The sequence below is a fragment of the Marmota marmota genome, unplaced genomic scaffold, assembly GCF_001458135.2.
Source record: "Marmota marmota marmota unplaced genomic scaffold, marMar, whole genome shotgun sequence".
NCBI lineage: Eukaryota > Metazoa > Chordata > Mammalia > Rodentia > Sciuridae > Marmota > Marmota marmota.
Window position 1 is genome coordinate 17,685,871 of NW_026000240.1, and position 22,836 is coordinate 17,708,706.

The following is a 22,836-nucleotide window of genomic DNA, read 5'->3' on the forward strand; positions in this document are numbered from 1 at the left end:
AAAAAAAAAAAAAAAAAAAAAAAAAAAAAAGCAAGGGAGGGGACCTGAGGGGGAAGGGTAGCTGTTGGGAGGGGGGAGGGAAAATAATTCTTCAAAACAGAAAAGTCAGTCTTCTCTTCTCCAGTCCGTGGAAAATCCAACGGGGACGTTGACAAGAGGGTATTTTTAGGAAATCCGTCCAAATATACAGGGTAAGAGTGAATGTGAGAAACAAAAAAAAAAGTTGTGGGTTGTAGAAGTTATCAAGTGGGATTTGCGGCGCTCTCTGCAGGAAACGCGAGCGGCTCCAGTTCAAAGCCACATGCACCAACGTGACATATAAGCCATTAAAATATCATCCTGACGGCTCATTTCTGCTTCATCATACATTCCCTAACTGCTTCCCGAAAGCTGGAAAAGGAGAAATGAAGGATGACCGCCTCGATGGAACCACAAAAGAGAAGCTTAGAGGGGTTTGTGGTCCCCCCTCAGCCACCCCGAAGTGATGTGGAGAAATGAGGTGATCCGGGCAACAGGTGGAGCAGGGTAAGTGCTGGAGACCAGGGGCAGACAGGCGAGACCTGTACCCCAGCGGCCGCGTAGTTAATGTCCTTACGGGGGGCCTTTGGCACCCAAAACCCACTGGGGGAAAAGGCCCAACCAGATTTTCTCCCAATCTCCTCCTTCATTGGCCCCCCAACCTCGGATACAGGCCCCACCCCACTGACTCTAAGGCGGGAGGGGGCCCTTCCGCGGAGGGGCAGTGTTGAGGATGAGTCCATCCGTTCCTCACAGAAAGGGGGGGGGCAAGTAGGACAAATGGGGCTCCCACTGGCACCCGCACCGAGAGCAGCTTGTTGCCCGCCCGCCTCCCCTCCCCTACTTGTGAATTGCCTGGGTGCCCCACCGTGGTCACAAGAAAGGCAGGAATAGCCCAAAGCTTTCCGAACATGGAGTGAGCAGGGCGGGTGCCCGGAGAGGGGGTCCTTGCAGGCAGCTTTTCTGCCCTGCCCCAGAGGGTTGGCGGGGAGGATCTTGGCTTCCCCTCCCTAGGGTCAAAGAGCCAAGTTAGATCTGCTGGCAGGAACACGATGGAACTTCGTCGCCCCATTCTGACTGAGGATGCTGGCTGGGTGCGCCTCCGGGCCGGCTCCTTGCCCTCACTCATCCTGGTTCTGCTTCAGGATGCTGACCGCTGGGATCCGCTCTCTGCGCACGCGGGCCATGGGTTCGGACTTAGCTTTCTCTCTCCCGAAACGAGGGCTGCGACTTTCTCTCTGAGTAGCAGGCCGCAGCCTGTAGAATTCTGGCCACTACCTTAAGTCCAGGGCACGGGAAATTTGGGGCAATTGGAAAGGTAACAGATTTGGGTTGTGAAGAAGAGTTAGAACTAGTTCACAGGCTGTATCTGAAAGTTTAGGGTTGAGTAATGGCCCAGAGGGACATTTGTGAGTCACGGAAGTCTTAGAAATGGAGAGGGGGCATTGGAGGGCCGCATCTCCGCAGTCACTGTCTGCAGGATACCTTTTTCCGAAGTCATATTTCTCCCACCTTTCCAACAGTATTGGCCTGACAGCAATCCCCGCCAATGCCTCATTTTCCCTTCTCTCTTTAGATACCTGTAGTATGGGGAAGGGGATTCAAAGGGACGATTAGTTGCCTAGACTTGGTCACCTACAGGTGACTCAGGAATGTAGCGGTGCTGGGGGAACCCAAGCTCTTCCCTCTAAAGAACAGGAGAATGAGAAAAGGCCCTAGCACAACCCCAGGCTCTTAGCTATCTTGGCATTGAGGACCCAAGAGAGAGTAGCCAAGGAGATGAGGAGTGCAGCTGGCCGCAGCAGGCAGAAGCTAGGAGCTGGATTTTCTCCTTGGCTTGGTAGCTCCCAGCCAACCTTCAGGGTTTTTGCTCTTACACCGGTCAGGACTAAGCTGTACCCAGAGGCAGGCATGCCTTTGCGGGGGGTGCCTGCCAGTTAATCCCTGTGGGAGCAGCTCTGGAACTGAAATCTCTAGCTGTGGCTGACCTCTGACCTTGGATAGGCCTGTACCAACTAAATCAGCTTCTTAACATGCAGCTTAAGAGAATCCCCAAATAAAAATACTGCCTTTTGCACCTACCCACTGTCTCACATTTTTGGATCTCATGGGGCACTATCAATTACTGGGGCTCCCTGGCAACCTTTCCTCTTTTCAAGGTGCAGAGTGAAAAACAGATTCCAATAAGTGTCCTCAATGTGTTCCATTCTGATTTGTTGCATGGGTGGATGGCTGGTATAAGAAGTTGTGTCAGGAGCAAGTGTTTGGGGGAAATCAGATCTAGCCATTTTTGAGGCTTCCATATCCCAGGAACCTCAGGTCCAGGGACAGTTCACAAATTCTTTCTCCTCCTGCCACTACATGGCTGGCTTGGAAAGTGATGTAAGATTTAGAATCAAAGGAGATGTTTACTCTGTTTCCCTGCACAGGCCGGTGATGGAGCTGCTACAGAGTTTCTTGAGGTCCCTGTTGTCTGCCCTGGTCCAACCTCTGCAACATTTGTTTGCATGTCTATGAAATGGTTTGTAATGAACAAAGGGATGACAGGACCTTAGGAGCAGAAGTAACCCAGACCTCCTGGAAGTTGGGCTGGGGCAGCAATGTGGGTGGACAGAGGTCTCTAAGAAACCTCTCACCCATTTCTCTCAGAAGCAAAAAAGTAAATTCTATTATTGCCAACCAACCAGGATTTGTCCCTGCCAGATATCCTGCCATAAGGAAATTTCAGAGCGAGGACACCCAGCATGCCACCCTTCTGTAGGAATGCAAAGTTGGGCCTCCTTTTTTTCCTGATCTGTGCTGGAAGGAGCTTTTTACCTTTGGGGAAGGATGCCTTTTGGTTAGAAAGAATTGAAAATAAGTAAAATCCTCTGGGAAAAGGTGAGTCAATCCCCTTCCCCATCCCAGGCTTGGACCTAGAAAAAAAAGGGAGAGGGAAGGGTAAAAACAACTAGACAAGTTAAAATCTAGTTTGGAGGTGGAGGGGAGGAGAGAAAGATCATTGAACATAGAGAACTGGATGCCCTTAGAGACAGCAATCCCCACTTGGATTCGGCCTGTGGGTCAACAAGTTAAACAACGCTCATTCTGTGGACTGGAGTGTCAAGACAGGCAACCAGTCCTCATTGACAGAGGGCTTGCTGTGTTTGTCCAGCCTGAGACCTTTACAATGACTGTTTGTCTTTCTAGGCCAAATTGAGGGTTGGGACTGGGTAGATCGCCTCTGTTTAACTGCTCTGCTGCCTTCAGCCCCATCTGAGAGATGCAAAAGTCCTCCGAATGCTTTTAAGAATTTATAATGACAAAAGGCTTGGCAGTTCACGACACTGACAAGGAATCAAATACATGATCAAGTACAGATCTTGAAGAGGATGTCTTCCTCAAACCTTCTCAACTATAAAATAGGAACAGCCTGGACCAAATGATTAAAAAAACAAACAAACAAACAAACAAAAAAAAGTACCTGTTTAGTCCAGTGAATTTTATATTAACTTAAAAAAATAGAACAGCGATAGCCCCCAAATTGGTTTGGGGTTCTGGGTCATTTGAGGCTAAAGGTTTCTACACTCCCACAGAGAACAGGATCTGAAAATATACAAAGAAGTTTGTCTTCTCAGTTCCAACACTTAACAGTATTTAAGACTTTAACCTGCTAGCCCCTCTGAGAATAGGGAATCCTCCTCACCATACTTTGATAAACTTAAATAATTAGCTGGAGGAAATAATGGGGACTTCTCTAACAATCATTTCAAATTCTAGAAGTTACAGATTTTTCAACACTGGTTGGAAGAGTATCCACTTCTACCAGCAAAGCAGGACAACAAATGCACTTCAGATTAAAAAAAAAAATCTATTTGGCAAATTATAATTTTTCAATATTTTTATTACCCAGGACATACACTTTTGCAATAACTATGGGCAGTTACCAGCAATCTTTTTTCTTTAGCTTCCAAATTTACAAATGATCAAACACCAAAAGACTATTTTCAGACCAACACTTTCTTTCATTTGTACATTCAGGCCACAAAATCTTACCACAGATAGAAGTATGAAATTGTTTAAGTAATGTCAGTTCCTCCTTTCTTCCCAAACAGGCTCAAAGTTAAAAAATGAGATACAAGACTTCCTTGGTAATGAGGAAACGATTGCGGCTTTACCGAAATAACCTGAAAGAGTCAGGTAAGTTAAAACCCCCTTTTAAATATTGATTCACTGAAATTTGGGGGTTTGTTTTTTGGGGGTTTTTTATGTGCAAAAAACAATTTTTTTTTTTCGTTTAGTTATGCCGAGTCTCAGTTGTGAGTTTAGGTGAGTCTCCTGAGTTCAAATGAAACTTAGAATAACACCTTGGTGTTCCATGCATTTGCACACAAATCAATGACACAACATCCTATCAGCAGCTGGCTAATCCTCCTCAATGCCTACTCATCTGGATGTTCTAGAATTAATATTTGACGACTCTCTCATTGAAACAACCACCCCTGACCTTCTGCAATTCCACTGTCACATTATTCTATGACATATTCATCTTGAATTCATTTCCGGACGATTTGATTGGAATGAGGTTTGACATGTATTGGCTTCCATGAAAGAAGCAGACTTTGATCTTGGTGATGGGGTTTACATGATATGCATCATCCTTACCAGGGACACCAGCCTTCTGCAATGTGGTAACGACTCGGTTCCCACAATGTGGTGTCTGAACAGGGAGTGACTGACAGCCACTCTGTCAGGAATACCTTCATTGTGAAGAATTTAATTTAATATTCCATTTAGAATGAGCCTATGATTTAGGGTTGGGTGTTTTCCTTTCTAGGCATGCAGTTCCTTTTATTTCAACTATACCACTAGCTAACAGTTACCTCCAAAGATATTCTCTTGTTGGTAGGCAAAGCAACCTTCTTAACAAAAGTAAAGTAAATGATTCAGAGAATGGCTCTCTTATATTATTTTGGGAAGATTTGATGGGCAGAATTCTTGAGAGACAGATGTGGTTATTATGTAAATTCCATTGTTTTGATTCCTTAATACTGTTTTGGAAGATCCTTTGGTAATGTTTCCTAATCTTTTGTCAAAAGACATTTTGCAGAAGCCTTGCTTGAAAATTAAATTTTGTCCAAGTATGTTTTCTTTCAATCTTAGTGTCATTAGTGATGATTAAAGCTAAAATTTCCCCAGTAGAAGAGAAGAATTTCTTTCCTTTCCAAAATCCTGATAGATCTCATCTCCTTTGCACAATTCATGCTTGAACATACAGGCAGCCTTCTTAAGTTATCTCTTTTCACAAGATTGGAGACACCTCCCACTGTGGGAATCCTGAAGTCTGTGTGTGAATGGCTTCTAAAGAGATATATTCCACATTTGGAGTGGTAACCTGGTCAGAAACAGGGAAAAAGAGCTGAACAAGTGGCTGCAGTTTCAGAAGCAGAACATACAGATGACAGAAGCTATACTTGGCCAGGTTCTGTGCAGTGTGGCCCTCAACTACTGAGATTATGCTCTGGGCAAAGTCTGCAACAGGTAACTATCAGTTAGCATTGCTTAAAAAATCAAAATGGAAAATAGCTCAGCTATCGATTTATAATCTCCTCCATCTCTTTTTCCTTTCCAAGGGAGAGAGGTCAGACATTTTTGAGCCAGTAATATGAGGAGCTCTGCCAGATGGTAGAGCCACCAAATGGCCTATTTCTAGAAAGTAGGACTAGAAAATCACTTGTTTATGACACTACATTGGCCTGGCTGTGGTGAGCAAAGCATTTAGGGCATGATTCTGAGCACCAGTTTACATGCAACTTTTGCAGACTGAGGGTTGTTTGAGGTCTGGTGGTGGAATCTACTCCAACTGAAACCTTTCAGTACTTCTTTTTTGACATCTTTGAAAGACCTTCAGGCTACAGGATATTTGTTTACTCTCCAAGTCAAGCAGGAAAATGGACCTAATGATGCTGTAACACTGGGAGAGGCTGGGAATAGAATTCTCCAGCCAAGCATTTGTGTTGGGGTAAAGTGAATTGAGATAAACTTCTGAATAAGAAAGCCTGAAAACCAGTGAGGGGACACCACTCCTCAGCCTGACTAATTGGCAGTCTCTGGAACCTGTGTCCTTGCTTTCTCCAAGTTCAGAGTAATTCCTCTGAAGACCAAAACATGCCTCCAAGACATTGGTGTTCTATCACCTAGCATTTGTGGTTAGCTTGATACTGTTTGGGCACTTATTTTAAAGAAGCACCTTGATGACTCTTATGCAATTGCCCAAAGTTCATTGTCTGTAAATATTTTGGGGGGTACAAAAGAGTGTTCTTCTCCCTATCACTGTTTCTGGGGAAAATGTCCTCATAAGAGAATGTCTGGTCCCATTGCTGTGTTTAGCCAACCAAGCTTTGGACCATATGGCTCCAAGAAACTTGCAAAGATCAGGCAGTCTCAGTGACCTGCAGGTCCACTGACCCCTGGCAACTCAAGAAGCATCTACCCAGGATGTGGCCAGATGTTTTCTGTGCTTCAAGAGAAGGTTGCATCTGGGAAGGAGCTCCATGGGGCCAGGTTACTGTCAGTGATTTTGGCTGAATCAGATGTGTCTGCCCTTTTGCTGCTGGCACAAAAAGTCATACACATGTTCAAAGCTTTTCAAGGGCAAAGTTAATAAGAGAAAGTATGCAGTATACTGACAGTCTCTCTCTCTATAAAACCTCTGCTTTCTCCCCTTGGAGTCCACAGAGTCAGTGCATAGAATTCAGGAGGTATATAAACTTGGATAGATAAAAACATGCATCTTTTGCAACCTGCAAATGGAAAGTGAGCATTTTCTTCTATGATAAGTAAGGACAGTAAAAACAGGACTGTTAAGACTTTACAAGACTCATCAGACTTTTAAAGTGGTCCCCAGCCTAAAACATCTGATTATCAACAGCTATTCTGTCAGTAATGTTATCAAAGCTTCTAATGGGAATAAGGTCACAGTATGTATATAAGGGATCATTTTGGAGCAAGTCAGAGTGTTGTCTTTTTCTTTTTCCTCTCCACAATCCAACTCTCGGCCTTGCACATTCTAGGCAAGCACTCCACCAATGAGCCTTATCCCCAGCCTGAAATCAGGGTCTTAATCAAAGCTAAAGTGGATGATGAGTTTGACAAACATCTGGAACAGTTAGTTATAGGTCATCAAGGTTATAGTGGAAGTAAAAATATTTTAATTGCTGGAGTTTTGCAAACTGTCCCTGCACTTAAGCTTGAAAACCACAGAGGCTGACAGCTTCATCTTGAGAGATGGATAGTGGAAACAGCTGGTGAAGAAGACCCAAGGAGAAACACATTGTTTTTCTTTTGCCTTTTTTTTATATTTTATTTATTGTTTGTTCATTTTTGCCCTTCCTGGGTTCAGCCCAGACTCACATGGAGAACTGCCTCCTTCTGCACTGTGGTGAGATTTGAAACTACTCACTGACACTTGGGAACAACTTTCTAGAGACCAGGCCTAACCAATCATGGAGTAAGGGACCACAAATCAAGGGACAGAGAAGAACCCCTCTGGGTGAAGAGTAAACCATGGAAAGTGAAAGCCAGGAAAGAAGACAAATCCTGAGAGTCTGATGTCAAATATGTGAGGAAGACCTTGATTTAGAGAGCAGGAGGGGTCTGCCAGTCAACTGCTCTCCTCTTAAAAAAAAAAAAAAGTTTTTAATTTGAAAAAGAATCTATTGGCAGAATTGCTCAAGCCCTTCCAGCTGGAGGAGCAGAAAGATCCAGACTAGTCAAAGCAGAGAAATTATTGTGGAAGTTAATCCCTCACTAAAGTTCAAGAGGGGAAGGATGTGTTAAATGAAGAAAGTCTGAAAGAATGTGTCAACCTTTATAAATGTTAAATATTTTTTTCCTAAATGACGTAAAAGAAACCCTTATTTACTGACCAGGAAATGTTTAAGAATACTCCTCCGTTCTCGGGATGGATTGGGCAGTTCAATCAACTCTGAGTTAGGAGGTTTCTTGTGATTTACCTAGATTTCACTTGCCTCTGCTAATGGGGCACAAGATATTTTATCCAATCTTCAAGACTTCTCTTTTAAAAATCCAAGCCTTTCTGTGTTTGGGGGCGGGGGTGCTTTTTACAGCGGTCAGGGAGGTCCAGGCATTTCGACTGGTATTTTCGACCACAGAGAGCAGGCAGAGCTAGGGGCCAGCAGTTCTTTAAATCTCCGGACGAAGCAGCTGACCCTAGCTGGCCGGTGCAGACAAAGGACACTCCCTCCTGTTTATGACACACTCGACTGGCCCAGAACTGAAGTTTTCTTCAACCGACCGACCGTCCCCCACTCCACTATGGTGGTGTTTCGGCGTCCAGGCTCTAGAGGGCCTGGGAGCCTGGACTGAGCGAAACTTGGCGTCCACTTTTTACAGAACCCTGAGGCCAGCAAAAAGCGAGACAGGCTAGGCCTGTGGGCAACAAGTGGCGAGAACTGAAAGTGGAAGTGATCCCCAAAACCCTTTCCCAGAATCTCCATTTGATGTCTGGGTACCTAGCTCAGGACCCCAGATTGGCCCGGGCAGCCCTGAGGGAGAGGACCGCTTCCTCCTAGTTGTTCGCCCCTCGCCTTTGTGCCTTTGTTTCTTTGGCCAGTCCTCCAGCAGGTCGACGTGATTCGGGATGGAAAGGGACCTCTCAGGAGACCCTGAGATGGGTTCGAGGCCAGCCTCTCCCAAGCCACTACCGCCTCAGGCCCAATCCTGGCTCTAGTTAGGACCGGATTCTGTGGTTTGAGAGTCCGGTAGGGGGACAGTCACAGGGGGGAGGTGCCAACAAGGCTAAATGGGGAGAGAGAAGAGACGAAAGAGACTTGGAGGGGAGAAAAGATACCATCAGGAAGACAAAGGATAGTAGGGGGTCCAAGGGAAAATGGGGAAGAGTAGAGAAAGGTGAGAACAGAGAGAAATTTCGGGAAAAGCCAAGAAAGTAAATTGAGCTGGAAGGCCGCCGGCCTGAGTTTCTCTGTTCCCGGCACCCTGGTCTGCAGCCTCCTCCCCTCCCAGGATCTTGACCCCCTCCTCCATTCAGCTCCTAGGACAAACTGCCCAAGCTGACCAACATCCCCGAGCACCGGTGCTGCCCATCAACTCCAACTGGGTTGGGTATCCTCATCTGCCCAGATATTACACATAGCACAATTACAATCTCCCCAAAGTGGTGGAGAAAGGGGACATAACCCAGCCCCGCTCACTTCCAGGAACCCTGAGGCAAACTGATTCCCCCAGCCCGCAGCTTTCTGGAGGGGAGAGGAGGAGGGGGTAAGGGGGAGAGAAAAGAATCTATGCCTGGGTCAGAGCGCATGAGCAGTAGAAGCGTGAAATGCTATTGGGGTGGGGGTGGGGTGAGGGAAAGCGGGTGTATTGGTGTGTGTGTGTGTGTGTGTGTGTGTGTGTGTGTGTGTGTGTGAGAGAGAGAGAGAGAGAGAGAGAGAGAGAGAGAGAGAAACCCTGAACGGCTGGACCTGTCATCGCTGACGTCGGGCAGGGCGGTGGGCCAATGGGCGACCTAGGCGATTGTTCCTCTCAGTGGGCCACGGCCACGGCCCCGAATCTCTATTCATTTCCTCAAGCGCCCTGCTGTTGCCTCTGTAGTGTACGGGATTTCACGTAGACATTAAAGGCGGGGGTGGGGGGGCAGCTAAAACCCCAAACCCAAAACTTAAAGGGGGAAAAACCCACTTTGAACAAGTTTTTTAAATCTTTGCGTGTTTGTGTGTGTGTGGGGGGGTGGGTATCCTTACCCCTCCTCTCTGTCAGGTGACGGTGACATTAGTGACTGGCACAGGAAGCTCTGGGGAGGACGGGCCGGGATGCTGCAGGCCGCCCTCTCCCAAACAAGCAGGGCACTGAAATTAATATATATGACTGGGGCACTTCAGAAACACCACCACCTCCAACATCACCACCTCCAACACCACCACTTCTTATCACCTCCACTCAGGGGCAGGGAGCGGAGTCCTGGAGCGCCCCAGGGTTCTGGCCTCCAAAGTGCGCTTGGGGCTTAGGTCGGATCCCCTTCGGGCAGGGGCCAGGTTCCCCCAGCAACCCACAGACTCATCCTTGCTGCCCCTTCCACCTACCCTACCGCTACCATCCCTCACCAGGTCAAGGCGCGGCAGGGGACTCTCCGGAACAGCAGCCTGGCCTGACCGTGGTGAAGGCGTATGGCCTTGCTCTGTCTACCGGGTTCACTGGGAGAGCAGACTGGCTCCTGATCCCAGCTGACCGCAGAAGCCGCGGTGCGGCTGGGCTGGGCCTGCCCCCCGGGGCCCAGGGAAGTCCGCTGCCCACGCCACTGGTTCTCACGCGCGCTATTTGTCTCGACAACAGGTAGCAGCTCCGGACACCATGGCCCCCAGTTCGCCGCCGCTTCCAGCCCCTCGGTATTCCCAGGCCTTCACGAGCAGCCTCACCAGGCCTCTCACAGCCGTCCTTTGAACGGACTCCTGCGTCTGGGGCTCCCCGGAGACATGTACGCACGGCCTGAGCCCTTCGCGCCAGGGTCGGCGGCCCGCAGCGACGCCCTGGCAGCTGCCGCGGCCCTGCATGGCTACGGCGGCATGAACCTGACAGTGAACCTCGCCGCGTCCCACGGCCCTGGCGCCTTCTTCCGCTACATGCGCCAGCCCATCAAACAGGAGCTCATCTGCAAGTGGCTGGCGGCCGATGGCCATGTGCCCCCACGCCTCTGCTCCAAAACTTTCAGCACTATGCACGAGCTCGTCACGCACGTCACCGTGGAGCATGTCGGCGGCCCGGAGCAGGCCAACCACATTTGCTTCTGGGAGGAGTGTCCGCGACAGGGCAAGCCCTTCAAAGCCAAATACAAACTTGTAAATCACATCCGCGTGCACACGGGCGAGAAGCCCTTCCCCTGTCCTTTCCCGGGGTGTGGGAAGGTCTTTGCTAGATCAGAAAATCTCAAAATACACAAACGAACTCACACAGGTCAGTATTCGGCGCTGTCTCGTGCGGACCCTCTGGGGAAGCAGGCCCTCGGGTCTGGATTTCCTCAAGTTCCAACTGAGGGGAGGAGGGAGGTATTTTGGTATTGTTTCCATGAGCCAAATCCATAAAATATTAATTATGCGCTTCTATTCTTAGAATCACAGAAGTTTCCGGAGGCTGTGTGTAGGGAGAACAGTGCAGGATTTCTGCTCTGGGGGACAAGGGTGAACGTGCCTCCGACACTGTATGGGCAAATGTATGCTTATGGAGTTCCATTTATTTATTTGTTCGCTATGCTGGGGATCTAACCCAGAGTCTCACGCATGCTAGGCAAGTACTCTATCTCCGAGCTACACCCCCAGACCCTGGAGATTGATTTTTAAGTCATTTCAAAAACAGCTCAGCTCCTCAAAGTCTTAAAAACAGGGGAACAATTGCCTAATTTTTCTTCATCTCTTTAGCATGGAGGGACAGAACTCTTCTTCCTGTCAGCCTCACAACCTGCCTGCCACTTGGACTGAGGGGTCATCAGATCCTTAGCACTTTCTTTAGGATTTGGGAGTCTCTTAGGCTAACTTTTACCCTTCCTTTTTGGTGAGTCTTGCTGGCCCGACAGCAGAAAGGTTTTGCTAACCCTCTTATCTTAGCAGAGACCCAACGGGACTCATCCAACTTAAATGTCATTTACCGAGCTGTTAAGCGAAATAGGGACATGTGTCAACCACATCTGTTAGTTCTAGTTAACAGAAAGAAAAGGAGCCTCGCTCAAGAGCTTGCAAAGTTGAACTCTTCTGGCCAGAAGCATCTAATTAATACAATTGCAAGAAGAAAGTTTTCACACTTCCAGAATAGCATGTGAAGTTACATTAATTAGTTTAGCAGCCATTGTTTGCACGCTTCTTACTCCTCCCCCTCCCTCGAAGTTTAAGAAGTCGACATCTCCCCTCCCCCATTTTGGGGGCGGGAGAAGGGGGTGGTGGGGGGGGGGAACCAGAAGATGAAATAAGTTCCGGCTTGGTGCTCCACTTTTACTACCCTGCGCCTTGCCTTACTCCTTTGCTTGCTTCAAAACCAACCATTGTTACAGTCAAAGAACCCCCTTAGGTTGGAAGTGCCGAAAGAAGCTTGCTAATCTTGTTCTAAACTCTTGCCTTCTCCGTGAAGGTCTAGACCTAGGACACTGACTTGCTCGGAGGAAAGACCAAAGTCCACTTTGAATATTGTATTTTATTTTCGGAGTATATCTGGAGGCTTATTGTTTTCTCGAGCTCTTTCTGGGGTCCCCCACTCTCTCGCAAGTATCTGCCCCCTCTTTCGTTATATCCCCCAGGGTAGGGGGGGATAGGTAAGATTCTGACCCCGACCTGCAGGCCTGCTACTCCAGGAGCCGGCAGCTGGCACCTGGAAGGTAGACGTGCAGTTCTAAGCTGGAGAAGAAACTCATCTTTAATGACAGGGGTTTTTAAACAAACAAACTTTTACTGCTCTTTGCCGGCCCACTGTTTGAAGTCTGTGAAGCAGAAAATGGTTAAATTCTTAGCGCAATCGACCTACAGCAGAGAAGCAAGTTCCGTGCGCCAGGGCTGGCTCTCAGGTTTGCATCTATTCAGGACAGAATTCTGTGCGTTCTTTTCGCTCGCAGTCCTGATTCATTACCGCTTGAGTTAAAAAAAAAAAAATCGACAGTCTCTCCTGCTCAAACCCCCCTCCTAAGTAATGAAAAGAGAAGAGAGAGAGAGAGGAGAGAGAAAATGTTTCTCAAATGGCAATAGACCTCACTACAAATTATTCATGAAGACAGTTCTCGATGCAACAGGAAAATAATTGCCTTTTCAAATATTAATGGCGTTTCATTTCCTCGAGTCGCGGAAGCGGCGAACAGGAGCAGATTTCTCAGGAGTTGAGATTCTCTCGGATCTGAATCCCAGGCCCGGCTTTGGAGGCGACTGCCCGCGCCGAAAGGTTTCACTTTGTGGTGGTCACAGCGATCCTGCAACAATGGTGCCTCGGCGAACGAGGCGCGGGGCCAGCCACCGTGCTCTGCCGGGACCCCACTTCCAGGCGCCCCGTCCGGGACCCTTCAGCTGGGGGGGGGTCCCCCCACCTTCCCCAGCGGCGGATAGAGAGTCAGGGCTGGGGATCCGAGGCAGAGAAGCAGAGACTGCGCTGGGGCGGAGTCACCAGGAAAAGCAGACCCAGCCACAAGTGCGAGAAAATGGCGCTGGCCCGGCCGCCCCTACGCTTCCGAACTTTGTCCTGCGAACCTGGCTCGGGGCAGGGAAGGAGGCCTTTTCCAACTGCAGAGCCCCTGGGAGGAGATTGGGCCTTTCACCGCGCAGTCCCGGGCTCAAGCCGCTCCGGGCGGGCTCAGCGCCGGGACCAGGGGGAGGGGAAGGGCGACAGCAGACTGTCGGCGGGGGGCGGGATGGATGTCAAGTAAGGGGACCAGGGCGCCTCCTGCAGCTCGGGAGAGCGCTGGGGCGCGGCTTCACCTGGCCTCCCTGGGGCCTGCGAACTTCCAGGCTGTACGAATCACCTCAGTACACTGCTTTTTTTTCCCCCCCCTCCTCTGCTCCTCGTCTGGGTTGAAATCAGTTTGTTTTATCAGTTTGTTCAAGGAACAGCTCACAAGACTGGATTAAGTGTGTGGCGGGAATTATTTTTTCTGGGGCGAAGGGAAATCAGCCTCAAATTCTGTTCCTCCACTATTTTATCAGAATCTTGTTCTTTTTTGCAGGCTCTGAATTACATGATTCTTTTTATGTGTGATTTTAGAAAGAGAAAGGAAAAAAGGGATTTTTTTTTTTTTAATTTGCAGACGCTGGCAGGGATCCGTGGGGAGAAAATAGGCGCAAATAGGGAGTATCTTTCGTCCACTTTTTTTAATAAAACGTTGACAGTGTCCCAGGAAATAGCAGAGGGCAGCACCTTCCAGAGGGCCTGATATATAGCACTGCTCCTGCAGGCGGTGAACCCAACGACTGGGCGGTGTCCGAGTCCCGGGTTCACAAGCCGCTGCCTGAGCAGATGCTTGTGTGCAAACCTCTGGCTCAGCGGGAGCCTCATCACTGCTAGGAATAGAGGCTTTGTTTGTTCAAACCTGGCAAAAAGCACCTATCTTTCCTGGAAGCGACCCGAGAAGCAAACGCAGAGCCAACAGTACTTCTCCCGCACATCTCTTGCTCTTCAGCTGGACGCTAGGTAGCGATTCCCTCGACCCAGAGCTCTCCGCTACATCCATTTGTTTAAAGCCCTAGACACCTCCTTCTCCGCCCCCATTTCCGCAGCATTTGCAGCTCGGGCAGGAACTTGGGCTTCCGGGTTCTCAGGGTTCTTTCCTCCCCCTCACGCCCGCGAATTCAGGCTGTAGTGAGCTCGGGGATTGGGGCTTAGTCCCGCCAATGTTTCACCCTATTTTGATCTCGCGCCTTCCCTGGGCTCTGCAGGGCATCGCAGCCATGATCCGAGCGGGCCTATCCAGGCCACCGCTTGGCCTCCGAGCGGGACTTGGCCTGATCCCAGCAGTTGCGTTCACCCCCCAAAGCTGCGGTGCTATGGGACAAGGTTGGGAGAGAGACCTCAGGTCACGAATTGGCTGGGTGGCTCCTCCCGCGCCAGCCGCTTGGCTCAGACCTCCCAAAGCCCAACAGCGGGCGGGGTGGTCCAAGGAGGCCGGGAGACCTTGCACAGTTTGGACTGAGAAGACGAACTGCACACTGCAGGGTCTCCGAGAGATTGCTGGAGGTGCATAATAAAATATAGCCGATGAACCTATCTGGAGGAATCGGATGGTTTAGCAAGATTTGAAGAATGCTGCTAAATGCCTGCCCTCAGGGGGTAAAAAAAAAAGGAAGGGGGAGGAGGCTTCAGTTTCCGCAAAAGTCGCCTTTGAGGTGCATCATTGCTCCGAATACCTTCCCCCGAAGCAAGGACCTATATTATGCACACGTCGTGTGCATAGATTGCGTATCCTCTTAAATCATTTCATCGCTTTTGGCGTTTTCACAAAAGCTACTTTTGGGACGGGAAGGGGTATGTGAGGGGTGGACCGCTGGGCGGGAATGGTGGTGGCAGAGACGTTTGGCTAGAACTGCAATTTTAAACAGAGCAGATGTGAGCTCTTCAGTCAACTCTATGTATTCTCGGGGCAAAGGTGCCTCTGGCTCCTAATGGATAAAATTTGGAGGAAAACAACCCGAGTGGATCAGATTTTCGAGAATGAAACTCGACTAAGATGGAGTCATTGTCGCTCCTCCTCTTTACCCTCCCCCTAGGTCCAGAGGGAAGAGGGGGAGGGGTGGAGGCGTGAGGGAGGGGTCGCCAGGAAGCCGGGGCGCGCTCTCTGCGTGGAGAGGGGTGCCCAACCTGAGTGTGGAGGAGAAGGATTTCTTTAAAAAAATATGTTTTTTTTATTGATAAAATGAAAGAGGAATGGAGGGATGGCAATTGTGAGCCTAGGACTCGGCCCACGCGCACTAATGTCTCTGCCTTGCCTCCGCCAGGAGAGAAGCCTTTCAGGTGTGAGTTCGAGGGCTGCGAGCGGCGCTTCGCCAACAGCAGCGACCGAAAGAAGCATTCGCACGTGCATACGAGTGACAAGCCATACACGTGCAAGGTGCGCGGCTGCGACAAGTGCTACACGCACCCCAGCTCTCTTCGTAAGCACATGAAGGTGCATGGTCGCTCGCCGCCGCCCAGCTCTGGTTACGACTCTGCTACACCATCTGCCCTCGTATCGCCCTCTTCAGACTGCAGCCACGAACCCCCAGTGGCCTCCTCAGCGGCGGTGGCAGTGCGCGGCACAGACCTGAGCGAATGGTACGTGTGTCAGGGCGCGGGCCCCGCCGCGGCTGCTCCTGCCGCGACCCCCAGCCCCACGGCACTTCCTGGCCCTGCTGCTGCCGCTGCCGCCGCCACCTCCGGTATCAGGTCTGCCTCTGTGGTTGCTGCTTCAGCGTACACCCCCCACTCGGAGTCTAGGCCGGGGGTACTGAGGCCTTGAAGACAGCCGGAGGGAAAGGGAAGGGGCAGGGGAGGAGCAAGGATGGTGGAATGTGATAGANATTATCAATACTCATTGACCTCTGGAAAGTTTAAGGAAGCAAGCCGGCGGGCCGGCTACCACTAAAACTTTCCAGAGGTCAATGAGTATTGATAATTGAGTATGTCAACATATTCAATTATCAATACTCATTGAGTATGTTGATTATGCATTATTTTAAAACAAAAATTGGTCCCCATATTTATTCTACAGTTATCCCCTACACCCCACCCCCTCATGAGTGCATGAATCCAATGTTGAGGATAAAGGAAGAGAGGCATATGGAACAACAACAAAAATAAATCAGAATTTATATGCAATTCTGGCAACTGCAGGTGGCAAAAGTAAGGCCACCAAAGTCCCCACGAGGTTCATAGAACGGGAAAATTTTTCGTTGAGGCCTGAACTGCCCCCTCCCCCACTCCCTTTCCAGCTCCCAGTCGGAGCCTCCTTTTCCTGTCCCCTCCCCTCTCTCATCAATCCCAACCTCAAGAGATCAGATTCTGGAAAGTGGCCTAGAGAATTCCACAGCCATTTTCTTGTCTCCCATTTCTTTTTTCTTTTGCTCCCCTCACAACCCCCCCCCCCCAATTTCCCCTTCCTTAGTTTTCCTTTAAAATAATGCCCAAATTCTAAATTTTCTCATAACATCCATACAGGAGATAACGGGGTGCTTAGCCCCTTTCTCTGGAAGTCCTATATCTCCACCCCCATGGACTGGCCTAGGCACTCAAATATGTAGGTCTGCCTGCCTGTATGTTCAGGGATTCTACATACATTGTATACTTGGGGTAGGGAGTCCACAACTACAGGAAATACAAACAAAAGAGCTGCCAGAGAGGCTTCAGGATTCAACCTTAGGAGGCCTCTGGTCCCCTTACCCACCCCCTATCCCTGTCCAGGCGCTGGCCTTTCAATCTTGTAGGTGCTTGGGCTGGGCATGTGGAGCTGGCTGATGACGTCACTGAATCCAGGCCTCCACAGCCAACAGGGCTTGACCTAGGCAACGTGTCTGGGTGAATGGCATCAATTCTGTCACAGTCTTTCTCAAAAATCACCTAAAGTTGTCTTATTTTAAAGGGTTGGGTGGGAGAGAAACAAACTACAAAAAATAAATACTGTAAAGGAACAATATCAGTGGGTCTAGATTGAATGTGTATTTGATATGCTTAGTGTGAAGTCCCTAGAAGAAAGAACCAGATGTTGGGGGCGGGGGAGAGGGAAGGCCTTTGGAATTGTTGCCAAAGGGGTTAACAAAAAACAAAACCAAAAAACAGAAAAGGGGTCTGTTTCCCAGTCTTCCACCCTCTGCAGGGAGAATGGGGGCTGCCCCACAATCCTAGCTGAGATATGAAGAAGAAAAAATATGAAAGGCAGAAGAAAAAAGAGAGGAGGTTTGAAGGACTCATGGCAATTCTTTAAGAATTTGGAAACAAGTGTATGGGGAGGGGCGCGCTAAATTCTCCCCTGGGGGAAACTTCAGCAGTTCAAATTTAAAAGCTGAGCCCTGATGTAAGTCAGTTCTGTAGGTCTTGACTAGCATGAGTGAGGCCCTGGGTTCGAACCCCAGCCCTGAAACGAACAACAACAACAAAAAATCCCACAAACAACAACAAAACCCCAAAGATGGAACAAATTCTGACCCTGCCACTCTGCGGGATATTGTATTGTATTCGCTCCTCTTGAGAATCTATTAGACAATTCTCACGCCTGCCCTGCAACCACCACAACTTCCACCAAATAAAATCCTAACTGAAAGGGACCGTTTTGATCGCCCCTAATAAAAACTGAAATCTTCCAAATACGTCTTTGGTGAATCTGTTGTTGAGGAAGGGAGACTGCAATCCCTTCCTAGCCCCCACTACAATAGGGTCTAGAGGCCGTCAGGCCAGAGCTGCAATCGAGAGGAAACTGGTTCCCATCAGGGCCCACTAGCCCCACAGCCAAGGTGTGGAGGGCATCTGCCAAACTTGCTTCTCCTGGAGATGTTTAGAGAGTGTCCCTCTTCAAATAGGAATCGCTTCTTTCCCTTCTGTTTCTAAGCACCGCATTTTGTCTTCACCCCAATCCAAAATAACGAAATAAAATAAAAGTGTTTGGTCGATCACTAATCGCCTTTAATTTTTCATTCGCTTGTTACAGATGTCCACCGCGTTGCTCGCAAGGTAATCTCGCCCTGCGCAGCTGAGCGCCCGCATCTCGTGCCTGCGACATCAAAGGGCCCGCACACAAAGCAGTGTTTCTTCGCCACGGTGCATCTTCATGGTAAGTTAGGATTTCTATGGCAATGGGCAAGTCGCACTGAAATCCTGAAAGGCCGAGCCTGGAGCCCGTCCAGGCTTTTCATTAAGGACATAATATTTACGTCTAACAGGCCTTTTTTCTTGTGTATACAAGTATATATTTTTGTTTGACGCGGACTAAATCATTTTCATTTAATTTCCGGTAAACAAAACCCACGCGAATGGGCACTTGTTCCCGATCATAATAAAAATGGATAATAATGTGAGGGAAGAAAAGGGCCGCTTGAATCGCCGCTCAGCCCTCTTTGTTTCTGCTTTCTGCGGTGATCAGAGGGCGCATTTGGGTTTGATGGCGAGTTTCTAAAGGCGAGGAAATGGTTTGTAAGAGGGGAAAGAAAAGGAGAAAGGTCTAATCAAGCTCGGGTTGTTCAAAGAGTCGGGTTTTGGGGTTGAAAGTGTGAGTTTGACGGTGCATCAGCATGCCGTGTTAGGCTCGCCATGGAAATGCGCGCGGGGAGCGGCCGCTTCAAAGGCGGCACACTTCACTGCAGACACTCTATTAAGATACATTTGCGCTGACCTTTGCTTTCACGCCATTTAATACTGTCACTGTGCTCTCCAGTATATACTTCCTCCCTAGGACCTGCCTCGCCTGAGTTTAGGGGTTCACCCTGCACCCTGATGTAGGGGGCTTTGGCGCCCGGACGCTTTCAGGAAAGGGAGGAGCCGGACTCCGTGCATCTTGACTGCGCCCCAAAGAGGCTCCAGGGTCAGGAGTAAATGACTTTAGGGCAACCTCAGAAGCTTAACAAATGAGCATCCCTAGCTCAGTTTTGTGCGAAGCGCCTCTCTGGATCTTTAGCAGGATGTGGGTTTGAATTTGATGAAGGATTGGGGGGAAGGGAGCCACCCTGGGGAAGTCTGGGGAAATCACACTGTTCCACAGGGACACTTCTACTCTGGCTCCTGGTACTGGTCTCTGACCCTCCATCCCAAAAGACTCTTGCAACCCCTAAACTTTTTTTCTGCCCAGGGACTGGGGTGTGTGGTATCTATCCTTAGGCCTGGGTTGGCCTTGGGTACGAACTCAAAAGCCCAAGGCCAAGGGGATAGGGAAGATGGCAGAAAAGTTAGAAGTCCATGTTCCCTTAATTGTCTTGTTGTTTATTTTATCCAAGTACCCCAGTGAATAGAGGAAAATAAACACGGTGGAAAAAAATCAAACAGTGGAGTCTTCTTTAGTGCCAGTCCTTGTGGTTGAATAAAAAGGATGGTCCGCTTTCTATTGAGCTGAGAAATCTTTGAAGTGGGAGTTATTATCTGAGACATTCCTGCTTGTCGTCCTAACAACGCTGATGAAACGTAAAAGGTTCTTTGTCAGCGATTTGTTCTCCTCTCTGTCAAACTCCCTCTACCCCGTTAGTTTCAAACCGTTTCTAAAGAGATAAAATCAAACTTCTTTTAAAAAATATCCACACACTACACCAATAGATAACTTTAGGGATAAGTCTTGCTAAGAGAAAGACAAAAGCACTGCCTAGCCCTCAGGGTCAGGGCCTGGTGAAGTGTGCAGATGTTGGGGGACCCTTTGCTCCAGCTCTGGAACATGGGAAAAAGAATGCAGAGAGGGTGCAGGCAAAGGGTACATACCCAAAGTCCATACTTGTATGTCTGATGCTCTTGGCTCTGGCCTGCACTTTATCAGCCCAGGTTGGGTTACCTGGAGGAGCTTTCTTTGGAGACCCCTCAGGCTTTAAATTTTCTTGCCTGAGATTCTTGGAACCTGAGGCTGCAGTCCAGGATTTTTTTTTTTTTTTAATTTCTACCTTCAAAGGCAACTCTTGCTAAAAATAGACCCATTGTGTGTTTCCTCTCCCTAGTAGCAATCAGCAAGCCCTTTATGCCATTAACTAAAAGGACAGTGGCTGAAGGGAGAAAGACATTCTAATAATTTCCTATTTTCTTCAGAATCTTGGTAATTGGAGTTCCGAAGGTTTGGTCTACGTGATAGTGACCAAAAAGTGCATGCTAATGCTCATTCTCCCCTCCCCCACCCAAATGTGCAGTTCTTCACTTTATATTGTGCCCAGGAAAGAAACTTTCACCCTTGTTCAGGTTCCCCAACCTCCTGTTGTGGTTTTAAAGGTGGTTTAAATCAACAAGGATGTGCCCATCCCCCCACCCTGTGTGTGCTGACTAAATGATTTGTAAAGAAGTTTCCCCAAGCTGTAACCCATGCTGTTATTATAGTTGCTGCAAAATGTTGTCTCTTATATTGATTTTATTTGTTTACTGGAGGTCTCCATATGTTTGTTTATATCGCTAATTTATGGGAAAATGTAATGATTGCAATGAACGTGAATTATACAGACAGGCAAACATTTTATAATCATAATTCACACATACAGGAAAGCCTGAATGAAACTCTAGACTATTTGGTACCTTCTCTACCCACACTTTGTGATTTATCATCTGTCCCCTTAGCATCAGTTAAATTATGAACTAATTTGAAAGAAAAAAAAAAGAAGTTGTTATGTATTTGACTGAAAGTGATTGTTGAATGAACTTTGATTTGTTGAATCAAAGTTGAGGCTCATAATCTTTTTGGAATCATGTAAATGTAAACGAAATAAAACCTGCGATTCTTTTCCCCTCTGAAGTCTTCTGTGTACATAGAGCTCCATTTTGCTATTTTATTTGGAAATAAATGATGTGTTGTTTTCCTTTCTCTTTTGAATCTGGATGTCCTGTTATTGCTTCACCGTCATGGGAGAGATTTGGGGTCCTACCGCAGCCCACAGTTCTCTCCCCCTCTTTCTTTATGGTTTCACAGAAACATATTTGGGGCCTCACCTAGGCAGCCCAATGGAGGGCCCACCAAAATGGCCATCCTGGGAAACACAGCTCTTGCCTCAGTTTTGCCCCAGTGGCATCAACTGATTTACAGAAGGGAAAAGGGTAACTGACCTGTGTCTGCCTGGAAAGGCTTTCTTCCCATGGTTCTGAGGGCCAGGGGTGAACACTCTCACAAACCACCTTTGCATTTGGAAACTCTGGTGGCTGACAGGAATCAAACCAAGGAAAGAACAAGAGAGGTCCAGTTGACCCCAAGTCCTGCCTGAACTCTGGCATAGTACCTCAGAGGGCCCCCGCAGGAGTCTTTCTAGCTGAATCTTGCCCCTTGGGCAAGTAGGGGAGGCACCATCCTCCCTTCTGACATCTGCGAAGGTCCTAGCCTTGACACTGACAGGCTACAGCCCATATGACTCTTCCTTGGACCCTAGTTGATACCTTGGTTGGGTTTCAGCATCTGATGCATATGCCCAGTGTATCTGGCCTGCCACTTGGAATGCATTTCAAATGTTTCAAAATCACTAGAGTCCTCTTCCCTGTCTCCACTAAAGTCACTGCGTCACCAGATTACCAGCGCCCTTCTTCCCCTCCACCACCTGGCGCAGACCGGTGACTTCCAGCTAAAGCCCTGGCACCTTTTCGATTGCTGAGAAGTTGGTTTCCACGGGCCTGGCTGGGACGTGATTGGAGGAGAGGACGGTGGCTCTTGTGGTGGAATTGCTAGGTCTCCTTAGAGAACCAGTTCACGGTTCAAGGGCAGCAGCCCTGGGGAGAGCACTGAGGAAAGGGATCCCAGAGCGCAAAGGCGGGAGGGAGACCCGCGGGGCGAGTAGGGAGGCCACCAGGGGAAACCAAGACTGTCCGTGTGGGCGAGGGCCCTGGGCGTGGGCACTACACCAGGCTCCCCCTCCTGTCCCAATCGCAGAACCCCATCACCACCACCTGCGGCTCAGGGACTGCTTGAAGGAGCCCCTCTCTTGCTTTGGTCTTCTCAACTCGGTCTGTCTCAACTTTGAGACAGGGCACACATTAAATCATTGTGGTGCGGGAAAGTGGCGATTAAGAAAGAGGTCGACACCCCCAGTCAGGGCCCTTCCTGGCTCAGTGCTCCCTGCCCGGTGTGGCTGTTCCTGCTCACAGCTACTCCTCCTGGGGCTTCTAGAGGAGATCCCAACTCCCTGTCCGGCCCAAGAAAGCCCTGCGCAGCGAGGGAACTGGGAGTCGCCACCTGAACCATTGGAGAGAATGCAGAGAAAGGGAGCATTGGAGGGGCAGCTGCCCTGACATCCCACGTTGGGGTTTTGGAGAAGCAAAGCCTGCCTTTGAAACTTCCTAGTCCCAGTTAGAACGGAGGAACCCGGGGGCTAGAAAGAGAGGGAAGAGGAAGTGCTGAGGACACTTTGATTGCTAGCCACCAGGAGAGAATGCTTTACTTTTAGGTGCTGCTGCTGCTGCTGCTGCTGCTGCTGCTGCTGCTGCTTCTGTTATTATTATTATTTTAGCAGTTTGGGATGGTGTAACCTTTGGGTCTCCTAGTGTCTGCAGCAAGCCTCATCCTAGAATCATTTCACTTGTCCTTTGGGAAAGTTACCCATGCCTACCCTGCAGCAGTAACTTGGGGCACAATTAGCCTGCTAAAGACCCTCCCTTCCCTACCCTTACTCCTCTATCCCAATTCCACATTAAAGCACCTGATAAAAACTGTGACTTTGG

The 22,836-nt window shown here is 48.9% G+C and overlaps 1 protein-coding gene across 1 annotated transcript; it reads left to right on the forward strand.

The window, feature by feature from the left end:
* The first annotated feature begins 78 nt into the window (after window positions 1-78).
* Window positions 79-21,007, forward strand: Zic4 (Zic family member 4). The gene is made up of 5 exons (XM_015487299.2): window positions 79-525; window positions 4,113-4,197; window positions 10,369-10,986; window positions 15,489-15,804; window positions 18,170-21,007. Coding segments are annotated over exons 2-5 (1,005 nt in total). The 5' UTR covers window positions 79-525; window positions 4,113-4,127; the 3' UTR covers window positions 18,171-21,007.
* Window positions 21,008-22,836: the final 1,829 nt, after the last annotated feature.

Bases quoted from the DNA above. Each gene is read 5' to 3' on its own strand.
- Zic4 (XM_015487299.2), top strand. From the start codon at position 4,128: ATGAGATACAAGACTTCCTTGGTAATGAGGAAACGATTGCGGCTTTAC. The intron at 4,198-10,368 runs GTAAGTTAAAAC...TCTCGACAACAG, and splicing joins AAATAACCTGAAAGAGTCAG to GTAGCAGCTCCGGACACCAT. The intron at 10,987-15,488 runs GTCAGTATTCGG...TGCCTCCGCCAG, and splicing joins ACACAAACGAACTCACACAG to GAGAGAAGCCTTTCAGGTGT.